Here is a 14,909-nt window from a genome sequence, read left to right on the forward strand (position 1 = left end):
TTTCCACCAATTTTTCAAAGGGAGCCTTGCATTCTGCACGAGTCAATATGGAGAGATCAGCAAAAGGCAGGTTATCTCTGGCTAGCTCAGGTTATTCCCCAAAAGTCATTTATTCTTCCAGAGTCACAAATTAAGGAATGTTTCAATGTTTGTTCTTTTAGAGAAAACTTACTTCTGATCTACAGTATAATAGAAGAACCATCATGTACCCACAACGTTGCCTTTCTGTCAAAAATGACCTCTTATTGACCCATATCCAAAATATTACGTAACTGGGCATGATCACTTTCACACTTCATCTAAATATCTCTAGCAGGTTCATAGTCATTGGGACTGGGGGAAGAAAGTAGGGGTCTTGCAGGAACTTACTGTATAAATGTCAACGCAATAAACAATTGTCGATCAGAACTACCTTCTGCAGTTATCCACTGAGGTACAAATAGAACCGCTGTGTGAAAGTCCCATCTCAACATGTCTTTCTAGACCAGGGGTCTCCAACCTTGGCAACTTTAAGGCTGGAGGACTTCAACTCCCAAAATTCCCCAGCTGGCTTAAAGTCCTTCAGGCTTAAAGTTGCCAAGGTTGGAGACCCCTGTTCTAGACCGTGTTTCTCAACCTAGTGAACTTTTAAGATGTGTGAGCTAGGGAATTTCGGGAATTGAATTATGAATCACCTTAAAATTCTTAAGGTTGACAAACACAGGTCTAGACAGATATCTTACTCCAGCTTCTTCAACTTGGTGCTCTCCATGGGTGTCAAACTGCAAATTCCATTATTCTCAGGCAATGGGTATGTTTATGAGAAACAGAGATCAGCTTCTGACCTGATCTATGTGTCTGTCTGTCTGTCTGTTTTCTTCTAGTAGACAAGGAACTTTTGTTTTGAGTGTCTGCTACAAGGATGCTTTTATTTATATAGATAGCAATTTTATTTTAAAAAATCAAACAGCAGAAATCTAATAAAGAAAAGGAAAGTTGCATGCTTTTGTGTCTATACCTGATCCTACGGAGATAATTTTGGAAAGTAGTTGAAAGAAAAAGCAGATGGAAAGAGCAGAGAATCTGCTGAAATTTCCTATTTAGGCTATATCTCATTTACAAAAGGATAGTGATGATGGCAGAAAAGAAACCCAGTACTTGTACAACACGAATGGATGGATGGATGGATGGATGAATAGATAGATGGATAGATGGATGGAAGAAATTTTTGTTTTTATAGCTCTCTCCCCTTCTCTATTTGCTGAGAAGAGATAAACACAGGACACAAAAACAATGTGCTGCTTTTTAAAGAGAGGAAATCCTTAATAAATTGGATTAAGGGATGTTAGTCATTGCTGGCTACTTCTCAAACAGAAGTCAGACACTGAAAATCTTTGCCATTCACACAAAAAAAATTTATATATAAACCTTTAGTCAGACTGGTTCAAAAGATGTCTGGTTCAGAGGGGGAGGGGAATAGAGGTTTAGGTTTGTTTGGTGGGGTTTTTTTTTGTTTGTTTTAATTGTGAACTATTTTAAGGTTGCACCATCTTCCTTCCTTCCCATTTCCCTGATGCAGGTAAATGGTGCAAAAGTTGGATGCTGCTAGAAGCATCCCTCTGAGGCTGTGAAAAGTACAACGCAAATCCAGTGTTAAACAAATTCATAGTTTTCCTCTGAAGCCACACTGAAAAGGCCAACCTCTCTCCCAACTCCTCTTCCAAGGGAAACTTCCTGTGGCTACTCTCAAGGCAAAATATCCCAGACCAAGGATATTTATATTATGAGGAAAAGCAAAGCAGGATCTTTAAAAGAAAATGGGTGGGGGCGGGTGGGGGGCAGAGGAGGGAGAAAGGAGAGGAGGGGAGGAGGACGTGTTCTTTCTCTCCAAAGAGGGTTTATTCATTTAGTGGCTTTGCAACTGCAACTCAGCCTACCATTTACGCGGCACCCATGCGGTTGAGGGGGAGGGAGAAGCAAGAATGTAATTGAAGCCACCGAAAATAACCCATTGGCAAAATGACACGTTATTCAACTTAGGCTTCTTTCAACAGTTCTCATGGCTATAATTCCAGAGATGTTTTTGCCAACACGCCAAAGAAATGGTTTCTTTTCTTTTCTTTTCTTTTCTTTTCTCTATCACAAAAGAAGCCAGACAGCAAAGGGGTTATAGCCGATTCAAACTATCCCAGCAGGTAACAAAAACGTATTTCTCAGGCCCTTTACAAACACCCCTCCTTCTTCTCCTCCACCCCTCCCCAACCAAACAAAATAAATAAATAATTCAGTGAACCTGACTCAGCAGCCTGACAGGAATAACAGCCTGCCCAGTTATGAAATGCTGGCTTAAGCCAGGCAGTAATTATTCTTCTCTGGGAGACACAGAAGGCTGCGAACACAGAAGGCTCCAGCTAAAACATTTTCATAAAGTAAATTGGGGAGAAAATTGTCTGCCACTTTTGTGTATCCTAATATGTCAAGATGAATAGCGCTTGTGTGTGCACACAGACACACACAGAGGGATCAAAGGAGACTATCGCTTGAGAATGGAGGCATGGCTATGAAGTTTTATCTGCTTGCAATCTTAAGATAGGCAAACAGCAGAATCAGGAAAACCCATTTCTTCAATGCCAGCATCTCACAGACTCAGGCTGTGTTTGGCAACAGTCTATAGATAAGAATCTAGCTGCTTAGGACTGACTATTAAATAGAGCTGAACTTGTATCAACCATTCTAAATAATAAATGATAACACATTTTACCTATTCAGTGACTCATTTCTTATCACGTGAAAGATAGGTAAGACATCCCACTGAAATTGTTAGTCAAAAAAAATGGAGTGAGCTCTACACAACATCCCCCTGATAATGGTTGAAAAACTACTGCCATCATAAAAGCTTCTGGTGAGTATTCTGTGCTGTATAAAGAAACGTTGATTGAGGTTATCAGCCCACAAGCTGTGATGATTTTCCAATGTTCCTTTGTTGCACTTAGTATCCCTCGTTTTTAAGGTAAAGGTTCCCCTCGCACATATGTGCTAGTCGTTCCCGACTCTAGGGGGCGGTGCTCATCTCCGTTTCAAAGCTGAAGAGCCAGTGCTGTCCAAAGACGTCTCCATGGTCATGTGGCCGGCATGACTAAACGCCAAAGGCACACGGAATGCTGTTACCTTCCCATCAAAGGTGGTCCCTATTTTTCTACTTGCATTTTTTACGTGCTTTCGAACTGCTATTTTGGCAGAAGCTGGGACAAGTAACGGGAGTTTACCCCATTACGTTACAAGGCACTGGGGATTTGAACCGCTGAACTGCCGACCTTTTGATCGACATGCTCAGCGTCTTACCACTGAGCCACCGCGTTTCTCTTATTAAACACTATCAGGAACTGCTTTATGACACCTTCATAAATCAGTAGCAATCATAAGCATCTCTAAGCTTGGACTATTTTATCCACCATTCTAAAAAGGCAAAGTTGTCTTTTATTTAGCCAATTACTGAAAACTCCCTTTTCAAGACTTGTCTAAATGTCTGCTCAAGAAGTGTTTATTGTCTATATTTAGGAACTAAATCACAAACTATCAGTAAGATTTTTTTAAAATGATGTTGTCAGCTTAATCAATAAATCTTCAAGTAAACAAAGATCAATCTCCTAATATCCCATTAAGCTCAAGCACAATTGAGAAAAACAGATAGTCTCCCACTCTTCTAGCCTACAATTACACTACCGAACCAACTGTCACTTCTGTTCCTAACCTCATCCAAGTTGAGAAAACAACCCTAAAGGCTAATTAAATCTCAGGCAGAGCCAATGATGAAAACAGAATGTAGCAAAGTCCTTACAAGGTTGATTTCAAATACAAGAGCCCTTTCTCTCTACTCACCTCTCCGGTTACTTTTCTCAGCAGAAGTTACCGCTAGTATAATAAGGTTGGAGACCGAAATAACATTTGGGTGTGTGTGAGGGTGGGGGTAGGAGAAAATGCAATTTGGGAAAGAATCTAGATAACCTTCAGTTTTCCCACCGCATACCAATTCTGTGACAATTCAAATCTTTATGTCCCAATGTCTGCAATCATTACTTCTTCCCCCTTCTCTACACATACCTTTAGTGTTGCTAAATTATTTTTGTTACTGAATAGAAATGTCTTGATTCTCTAAGACAGCTTTGTAGGCCGACACAAAGGGAACCCCTCCCACCCTCATCCCCCAACAAAACTGTTGCAGGATTGAGTGGCAAATGCATTTTTCTAACTTAACTTTCTAAAAGGAAACCAAAAATAAAATGGAGGCACACAGAAATAAATCCCCAAGTAAATACTTTTTGTTTGATTCTCAGTCAAGGAGTGGGCTGTGTTTCTGAAGCATGGAAAAAACAGAATTCCTGAATAATCATCTTAGCTATTCAGAGGCAGAAAAAGAATTGATGGTCTAGAATTTGTGCAGTCAAAACTCTAAAGATCTCCTGCATTCCACTGTTGTTTATACTTTTCAATCGGCTTTGACAGGGGCTGTGGAAAGAGGAACATTTTAACAGGCACATTCATGCCTTTATTAGAACAATTAAGGGACTCCTACAGTTTTAGCTGTAAAAGAATGGGACCCAATTAAATGAACTCCAAAGCAGAAACGCTCCAACTGCTGGCAATGTAGAAGAGTAGCATTATTTAAATAATCGAGATAAAGGCTTACTTTAAAATACCCTAAGACAAAACTATCTTTTTCACAGTTCTCAAACAGGTTAAGGAAGACTTCTCTCCCTTCAGTACTTTGACATTTGGGATATGTCTCCTCTTATTTAAAATGTGGACATTAGTTTAACTAGAAATAACTTGATGAACCAACTAATTTCACCCTCTTTTGAATAGCTTTATTCATCCAGGCCTGGTATACTTGGAACAGCCTTTATCAAGCAAAATAAAGTTGTCTTCAAGTTGACCTCAACTCCTGATGATTCACATTTATCAAGAAAAATAAAACTGAAAGTCCAAAGCTACTTGATCAAGCAACGGATGTAGCTGCTTCCCAACTCAACAGTATCAGAGCAACTTGCTGTAAATCAAATCCTAAAAATTTCTTCTATTGGTACTAAAAATTCTGGATAATTGAATAGTCAACTTCTTTTCCAGTACTTTATTAAAGCAGCCTTTCCAAAATTCTCAGTATCTTGAGAATCTTCCTAGACATTTTCCAAAATACAGTTCCACAAATTTAAGAACCACCAGCTATCCCCAAAGAGGTCAAAAATAATTTATTTAGATTTCTCCAAAATTATTTGGTATCTACATGAAGGAGCACTTCATCTTTGATCTTGCCCTGGATGAAGGATTACAGAATCGTCCTACAGTCAGAGATCCAACTATACGGTATTTTTTGCCCCATCTGTTACCTTTTTCATGACTTTTCATCAAGGCTCCAGCATGTCTTTCCATTGGTCTTCTGCTTAATGTCTTACCCTCTGCAGTTATGCCAGGCAGATTTGTTGGTGTCCCATAGGACAAATGCCCCCAATTGTGCTTTTCTAGATCTGCTAGAAATATTAAGTGGATTCCTAAATTGTCTAGAAGTTCTGAGCATGGATGGTGGTTCAGTAGATACCAGCAAATTAGAATCCCAGGAATCATCGTTGGCCACATCCTGGCTGGAGAAGCTGGGAATTATAGTGGAGCAACTCTTAGAGGACCAATAGCTCCTTGCCTCTAATTGGAGAGACAGTTGTGTAATTTAAAGTTCAATAATGAAAACTTTCCTCTCATATAATTATGTTGATTTGCTGCTAGTAAATTATTTCTTTTTCTAATTTACACACAGAGGCAAACCACATTAAAATAAATGTAAGCTGTGGGTCTTTTTTAACAGGCATGGGATAAACCACTCTTTAATCAGAAATATATTCCCTTAAGCTGATGAGAGAAGCAAACATTTTTCTTCTTGCCAATAAATCAACCAGGCCCTAAGAGGTAGTCCATTAAACTATCTCCACTGTCTTAATTGCTATCTATCTTCAGTCAGTTGCCCAAAGCAAGTGGGGAGACTGTCCTAAAGCTGCCAGATGAGTTCTGGCAAATCTCATTTTGTGATGCAAAATAATCTCGCTGACCATCAGGCCTGCCACCTCAGAGAACAAAGAGAAGTTAGGTTAGCTTCAGATGGATGGGAAGGTCCAAGACTGGCAATTATCTCTTGGAAGGCCAGCCCTCTTGCTCCTTCTGATAAGCTGGTCCTTCTAACAGCTGCATGTCATGCAGGACTAAGCATCCCCACGAAAACAAGCAAGCAAACAAAAGAAAATATCCTTGTTTAATACTGTAGTCAACTTACGTTCATGGGAGCTAATAACAAATCCATATGGAGGTTACCATATAAGAAAAGTGCAAAGAGTTTCACCCCATGTGCTAATTTCCTATCAGCTCATGCATCCAAAACCAGGATCTTGCTGCCTCATTTCACATAGCTTATCAAAAGTCTGCCAAATAGCCTATATTTCATAGGTCTCCACTGAGCACATTGAAGCAAGGATGCCATTTAAGGATTTTCAGGGACTCTAAACTCAATGCCTCAAGTGATGTGTCAGATGCCACTGAAACGACACTAAGTACAACTTGTATTCCTAAGTGGTGGATATAAGCAAAACGCTTCAAACCATTTTGAACGTGAAGAAGAGCTGCTTTGAGCGTTTTAAGTACCTGCTTCTTACGATACACGATCATTTCCTCATCTGCAAAGCACATGACTTTTTAAAAAAGCAATTGAATGGACATCTAGATCAGAATTTAGGCTATCTGGGTTTTTCCCACTATGGACAATATGAAGAAAAATCTGCCTACTAATTAGAGAGGAAGACTCTGCATTCCAATCTGCTGAATTGTTCCTGGGGGAAAAAGGTGTGTGAAAAACACAGAAACCTTTCTTTACAGATCCAGCCAGTGTTACTTCACTTACTATATGTCCTGTTGTATTTAGATACATCTCCTTCTCCTCCTCCTCTCCTCAAGACTCATGCAAGATAGCATTTCCTTCCTTATAATCATAAAGAGACAAGACATTGTCCCTTTTATGCAGACAGAGGACAAAAGGCTAAATGTAAAGAATGGGACCCAAGGTTGTCCAATGAAACTCAGCCAGGATCTAAACTCGTGTTGCGTGTTGCCTCTATCAACTTCACCACCTGCGTAAAGGTATCTATTTCAATTGCAATTAAGAGCATCAGTGGCCTCAGCTTGCACAACAGGTGGGGCCTTGGGTGGGGTGGGGGAAAGGAAAGAGAGGCCCTAAAGCAGGACATCTGTGTATTCCCTTGACTCTGAAATAAGAGAAGAATATTGGTCCAATATAGTAATCTGGCTACAATCTGCTTTGCTGGTGTATCAAGCAACAACAGATAGAATAAGGCAACGTGTATTGGCAAAGAAACACCCATTGAGAGCTTTGGAGTTCTTTAAAGCCTTTGATCTTAAAATTCACAAAAAAGTAACTAATCATTTAAGTGCAGCCAGCTTTAAGTGTAATAACAAGTATTTCTCCACCAAAGATCGCAGGATAGGGCACTGGCTTCTTGTGTTATTTATCTTATAGTACAATTCCAAGATAAAAAAAAAAAAACCTTTCAAGCCAACAAATCACTTAAAAGAAAAATAAATGTTCAGATTCTTGGGAGGAAAAAGGGATGTTTTGATTTGGTATCAAGAGGAAAGCAAAGTCTTTTTATTTTCTTGGGAACACATTTTTGTCCAAAGTTAAGCCTTGGCAAGCTTTTGCAAATAACTACTAGTCTAACATACAGCATAGGTTTTACACTGGAAGTAAGTAACGCTGAATACGACAGCTGTACTGTACTGTTAGAATGGCTGGTAAGGGAATATGAAAGAGAAACATAATTATATTTTCCAGATCTTCAAATTTTATAAAAGCCTTATAGCTTTATACAGGTAGCCAGGAGTGGGCTTCTGGGGGTTTGCAGAGGTTCGGGAGAACCTCTAGCTAAGATTCTGTGCAGTTCAGAGAACCCCCAAATCCCACTCGTGGCTGACCCACGAGACCCACTTTGTTAAGTGAGTTTTGCCCCGTTTTACAACTTTTCTTGCCACATTTGTTAAGTGAATCATTGCAGTTTTTAAATTAGTAACCCAGCTGTTAAGTGATTCTGGCTTCCCCATTGATTTTGCTGGTCAGAAAAGATGATCACATAACCCCGGGACACTGCAACCGTTGTAAATATGAACCAGTTATCAAGCATCCAAATGTCAATCACATGATCATGGGGATGCTGCAATGGTCAAAAGTGTGAAAAATGGTCGTCAGTCACTTCTTCCAATGCCATGCCATTGTAACTTCGAACGGTCACTAAATGAACTGTTATAAGTCGAGCACTACCTGCATATATTCTACTTCACGGGTGTCAAACTCGCGGTGTCACATCATGTGATGTTTCACGACGTTTTTTCCCTTTGCGGAGCTGGAAGGGCGTGGCCTGCACATGGCGCATCCGGCCCGCGGGCACCAGGTTGACACCTCTGTTCTACTTCCTTCGAACTATGATGATCAAAGTAAGGGTGCTCACATTGTGCTACCCAAGCCTCCTTATTCTTGTCACATTTAAAAAATATATTTTAACAACCTCATGCAAAACCATCAGGATCCACAGTTTCCAGCATTGTAGGCAAGCTGAAATAAACAATGCAGTTATTTAGCAAAAAACAATGAAGATTTTATCTCTATGAATCAAATAACTTAATTCCAGAGGGGAAAGCCCCAGAAATAGATCTTTAGTCGAATACATTTTTAGATTAATTTGGGAGGGTACAAGGAGTTTATTTCTAACTGTAGTGTTTTCTGCTATATGGTTGGAGAGTGCGACTGTCTGCACTATGTTCACTTAGGAACATATGGCAAAACCATCGATCAGGGCATGATGCCATGGAGGACTTGCACTTCTGCTGGCTTGTTGCAGAGTTTGATCTTCTTTTGGAGCTGAGAGTAACTAACCTTGAGTCACCCAGCCAGCTTCTTTTTCTAGGGAAGGATTAGAACAGTGATGGCTAACCTTTTCCAGACCAAGTGCCCAAAGTGTGTGTGAATGTGCATGCACAAATGCACGTGTGTGCGCCTGAACCCCCAAAATGCAATGTGCATGCGTCCCACACATGCTCCCCGCCCCCATGCATGCAGCCCCACCCGTGGGCGCCCCTCACGCATGCGCGAGCGGCTTTCCCATGTGCGCCCCACCCCCCACGCATGCACATCAGAGACCCAAAGCCTAGCTGGTGGTGGGAGGCATGCACACATGCGCGGCAGAGCTGAGCTGGGACGACAGCTTGCGTGCCCACAAAGAGGCTGCTGCATTCACCATCATGGGATTAGAACCTGGATCTCCCAGTCCAGAAATCTTCAAACCTGGCAACTTTTAAGACTTGGTGACTTAAACTCTCAGAATTCCTCAGCAGCCATGGGTGGCTGGGGCATTCTGGGAATTACACAAGTCTTAAATTTGCCAGGCTTAGACACCCCTGTTCTAGTCCAGCACATTAAACTTTATACTGCATTGATTTGTTCCCCACAAATGTAACGTATCTCAAAATTCTGCCTGTCCTTTTCCAATGGCATCACCACAATACTTGGTGTCCTTATTTAATCCTTTTTTTTTTTTGGTAAAGCCTTCCTCTCCCACCATCAATACCTGCTTTGCGTTATGTAAATCTGTGACCTTGAGGGTGATGAAGGGGAAGAAAATCAGTGTTCCATAAATGTCTGCGGAATAAGGCAGTTTGAGAAGGGGTTCATGATTCAGTTTTGTGTAATTGATATGTTTAACCCAGGAAAATAAAAACTAATCTATCAGACAAGTAAATCAGGAACACCATGGATCCCTAATGTAAAGTATGTGAACAAAAGTTCTCAGAATAGTAGCATGTATTATAAAACAAAATAAATAAATACAATCTCTGTTTTGTTACTATAGAAGGACAAAGCAATCTCAGGAGACGGAATTCTATCCCTATTTCTTTTCTTATGTATAATGGTTACCGAAAATTTTAACAATAGCAAGAACTATTACAAGCTAAAATAGACGGAAAAAAAAGAAAAAGAAAGTAAGAAAAGAAAAATCTAAATGCAAAAAATAAAAATATAAAGAAGTTGCTTCTGATTTTTTCACAGCATTTATAATTACAACTATAATTTAATTACTCTCTAAAATTACCTAATGACTCTCTCCTTTCTATAATCTAGCCTGTCTAATAATCAAAACCATAAATCATGTTCATTTTTTTTAATGCAAAATGTCCATGAGGGGTTTCCAGTCATCCATAAATGTGGATTTTGTCTTTTCTCTAATCAAACAAGTCAGTTTAGCAATTTTGGCAGGTCCTATCATCGTCACCTACCATTCTTCCATTGTGTGATTGCCAAAATTTTCTATCTTTCTGCATACAGTAATGTCACTGTGGTTTTTATACATAAAAACAATGTTTCATAGCTCAATCCCAGGTTCTGGTTTCAGCTCAATGCCAATCTTTAAAATCCTCTGAATCACATTTGAGCCCAATCTTTTTTTAAAGCTTTTTTACACGTCCACCAAATATAATAAAATGACCCTTCATATTTCCAACATTAACTTGAAGCATCTTTACACATTCTAGATAATTTTTCTGGCATCATATACCAGCGAAATTTATCCTTGTTTTTCATAAAATGCAAAGCACAGTAATTTCCAATGTTATTTGTTTATGCAAGCAGCATTCTGCAAACTTTAGTGGTTGTTTCAATTTTAAGCACCTTTCTAAATATACAAAGGAACAATTTCTGAAGGATTCTCAGTTCTCGCCAGTTACCAGCAAGAGGATGGCACTTGCCATATTAATGAGGAAAATATGCTAATTATTCCGAGGGCATGCTATGAAGAAATGTTAACGTGCTACTGTCTTTTGTCTGATGTATTTTTCTCACTTGCCTAACTACAGTTTATTTGCCTCATTTAAAGCTTCTTAGCTGGGAAGTCATCAAGCACAGCACTCTATTCAGGGGTACCTCACTGGGGGCGACAGAGAGGGTAAAAATGTATATATGATGACCATGGTTACAGCTCCCATCTTGATCTCCCCCACCCCCCCAGTAGCTGCCTCTGATTCTATTTTCAGCTGAATCAAGTCATTTAAGTTTTCAACATTTTAACTCACCTTGTTTTTGGATAAAAATCCTAAGCAATGGGTTTGCACTGGAAACAGCCTTGAAGAAGTTGTCATCATTATTAATGGGAAGAAGATCCCCATGGATGTCAGCGTAGCCTATCATTACCGCCATGTTGGAAATATGGTGGATGTGAAGGAGAAGTTTGTAGAAATCTTCGAATTTTCCTGGCTTGAAACGATCCAGAGAAAATCTTCGAAATTCTGCTCCAAACTAGGATCAAGGGAAAAAAGGAGAAATGACCACGTGTCAGGATTTTTAGGACTGCAAATGTAGCTCTCTGTTTACCCTTTTTATCCTTAAGCAGCATATATATTTTTGCAGAGTTTTGTACTAGAAATAGTCCTCAATGACCACAATGGAAGTTGTTAAGCGATGCGGTTGTTAAATAAAACATCACATGACCATGTTAGACTTATGTCGGTTTTGCTGTGGTCATTAAGCAACTTGCCCATGGTCGGTAAGTGAGACCTCATGCGACCATAACCTGATTTTACTGCCAGCTTTCGTATTGACTTTGATTGTTGGAAGCCAGCTGTGAAGCTCACAATTAGCAATCACGTGACAGCAGGAATGCTACAATATTTATAAATGTAAGTGAACTGCAAAGTGCTCAAGTAGAGATCATATGACTCCAGGGAAACTGCGATGGTCGTAAGTTTGAGGAGTGGTCATAAAGTTAGTTTTTTTCAGCACCATCGTAATTTGAATGGTTGCTAAACAAGGCAGTTGTTCATTGAGGATTACCTGTATTAACATTTATGATTTTAAAAGAGCAGCTAAAAATGTCAAAATTAATTCAGTGTTAAACTGATTTGCACATTAATACTCAAAGATCCAACAATGAAGTATAATGTAGAAGTTTCTCTTAATGTTTTTCCCTTAATTTTATGGATTTACTCCTCTTACCCCAAAAGCAGGATCAATGTTGTTAGAATGATTTCATACCTTTTATAAAACGTTTATTTGTATGCTGTCTTTATTGTTTTTTGAAATAATAAGGCAACTGAACATATTCAACACACTTTCTTCCTCTTATTGCAATACTTCTACTTTCCCCCTAGGTATTCTACTTCCTATGTCAACAATCTGTTCTTGTGATGCCACCCTGGTTTGATTTTATAAATGCTATTTCATTGCCGTCTTTCCCCAAATTGCAAAAAGCTCAACTTTAGTGACTCATCTTATTAAAGCAGTCACATCCTTTTTTCATGTTCACGCAGAAATGTGCAAAAATCCCGGTGCTTACATGAGTAGGCAGCGAAATGCTGTGTTTCCTCAAATTCAAGGCTTTTGTTCCATATCATTTCAAAGGATGCACAGTCCTATGCTATAAATGCCAGTATCCATTAATCACCTTTTATCATGCCCAGATGCTTCTGCCCAAAGATGAGGCTATTTCTTAGTCTGCCTTAAAGAGAATCAATCTAATAACAAAGCATGCACTACTTTTCTACTACAACGAAAAGGGCAATGTTTACGACATTCCCACGGAATATAGTTTTCATCAACTAGAGCTACAGACTCTTAATGGAGACATTGGGGCAAATTAATGAAAAAAAAATGAGAAAGGATGGCTGTATGGTTAAGAAAAAGCTCATTCTAGCTTTAAACATCAGAGTAACTTAAGGACAACCAAGAAGAACGTTGATGAGAAAGTTACTACTAGTCTTTGTTTTGATCAGAAATACTTGAAAGAGCTAATAGAAGCCAATAAGGAGCCTCAACTTACAGCACTCTTGAGTTTGTTCAGGGATGTTAAAAGGTATCAACCATGAGGAAGCAAGTTACTATACAAGCTTTGAGGCAAAAGAGATGTACACAAGAAACTTCCGTTGTTAAGTGGTATTTTAAGGGGACTCAACAAAAGGGAATAGTTGCATGAAACATACTGAATACTCTAGAAGAATATAGGATAAAGATAAACCAACCATAGAGATAAGAAAATAATAAAGCAGATACTACTAAAGAAGTATGCTCTGTCCAATAAAATCATTCATTCACAGAGATACATTCTCTCCCCCCTCCCCCCCAACTGATACAGACACACACACTGACATAATAGCAAAAACAGGAATGTGGTGTGCATATTGCAATCTTACACTTTGGGGATAAGATATTTCTTAAATAAAGAGGAAAATTCTTTACTTAAAATTCAAACAGAATTACTATTGAAAAAGTAACCGATACACCATATTAGTATATGAGTCATAATTCTATAGATTAACAGAGGAATATCTGCATAAACAAAACCAAAACATAACATCAAAACAACAGAAACAGAGCAGGCCCCTTTGCGATCAGAAATTAAGTATACCTCAATACCCTAAAAAATCACAGAGTGAAAATAACTCTTATTACATATTTTAAACTGCAATCATAGAAAACATGGAAGTTTAATTGTTTGCAAGCTTTCATTGAGTATTTCCCAGACCAGAAAGCAATAAAAAAAGATTCTGCGAAGTCCACAGCTTGTAAAAGCTAAGACACGTAATGATCAGTGAGTGTAACAATTAAAAGATAATGCAAGTCTCAAATATGTGGCAGAAAAACAACTCTTAAGCATCTATAAATTAAGAGATTTTGTAGAAAGCATATATCAACTTGAAACATATCCACAGGCCCTACGTGCCAAAATACTTTGTGAATTATAAGTTAACCATTCTTAGACTTAGGCCAAATACTTTTGATTTAACTGCTCCCAACTGTTTATTTTATGAAGAAAGGTTATTTCCATCCTTTTCTCCATAATTAAAGGCTAGTGAGCAGCAATGATACATCCCTTACTCAGTATAGTGCCAAACAGAATATCTCATAGCTGGTGTTTATCTCTACTTTCTGAACTATATTCTCTGTTGCTTTGAACTTTCCTATCACTCAAATGCTAAGTAGATTTAAAAGGTTCTAATGTTTGCCTATCACACAGACAACACTAAGACACCAGCCAGGACAATCCTTCATTACAGGAACTTAATCTACTTATTAGTGCAATTTTTAAACAATGAAAATACAGTAATCTACTTTGACCTGCTTACCTAGTGCAAACAACTCAAGTGCAACTTAAGAAAGAAAGAGGAGGAAAGGCAAAAATAAGATGAAAGTAATTTAGGTTAACAGGGCTACAAATAGTGACTAAGAAAGTAGATTTATATACGCTTACTTCCCAAAACAACGTGTTGTCGTCATAGGAATCTCCTGAGTGTTTGTCACTGTCAGGTTGATTTGCAGTTAGAAGCAAACAGAAATGACCAACCCATCCTAGCCCAAACAGAATTCTTGTCTATTTTCATACTACTTGAGTGCCAGCAATAATAAAGAGAGCCAAGCAGCTTATACAAAAATAAATTCACTGCCAAAGTTAATGCAATACACAAACATTAACGGAATCAAGACTGGCTCTATAATCAAATACAGGTAGTCCTCAACTCAATTGGAACCAGACCAAAGCTGTTATTAAGGAAGACATCCAGGTGACTGCTATGACTACAATTCAACCACTCCCAGTTTTACTCATTAAACGTTTTCGTGGGTGATTAAGATTTAGATGGAGTCCCAGGTAAGGAGCCTTGGAGGGAGGGGGACACTGGGAGACTTCACTCAGGAGCTGAAAATCCTCCCTGCCAAAATTCAGGCAGGACTTTCAGCCCCTGAACTGAAAGACACTCGCTTGCAGCCTACAGTGGGTCTTCCAGGGCCTCACCCCATGCTCCATTCTTTACTGAACTGCCTCTCCACTCAGGAGCGGAAAATT

The 14,909-nt window shown here is 39.0% G+C and overlaps 1 protein-coding gene across 1 annotated transcript in view; it reads right to left on the reverse strand.

The window, feature by feature from the left end:
- Positions 1–14,909, reverse strand: part of PARD6G (par-6 family cell polarity regulator gamma) — a 95,883-nt gene that overhangs the window by 57,277 nt on the left and 23,697 nt on the right. Inside the window, exon 2 of the mRNA XM_070942456.1 lies at positions 11,149–11,371. Within this exon, the coding sequence (XP_070798557.1) occupies positions 11,149–11,371 (223 nt within the window). The remainder of the gene's footprint in view (positions 1–11,148; positions 11,372–14,909) is intronic.

This window comes from Pituophis catenifer, unplaced genomic scaffold (genome assembly GCF_029215685.1).
Source record: "Pituophis catenifer annectens isolate HBS135680 unplaced genomic scaffold, rPitCat1.0.hap2 SCAF_3, whole genome shotgun sequence".
NCBI classification, from domain to species: domain Eukaryota; kingdom Metazoa; phylum Chordata; class Lepidosauria; order Squamata; family Colubridae; genus Pituophis; species Pituophis catenifer.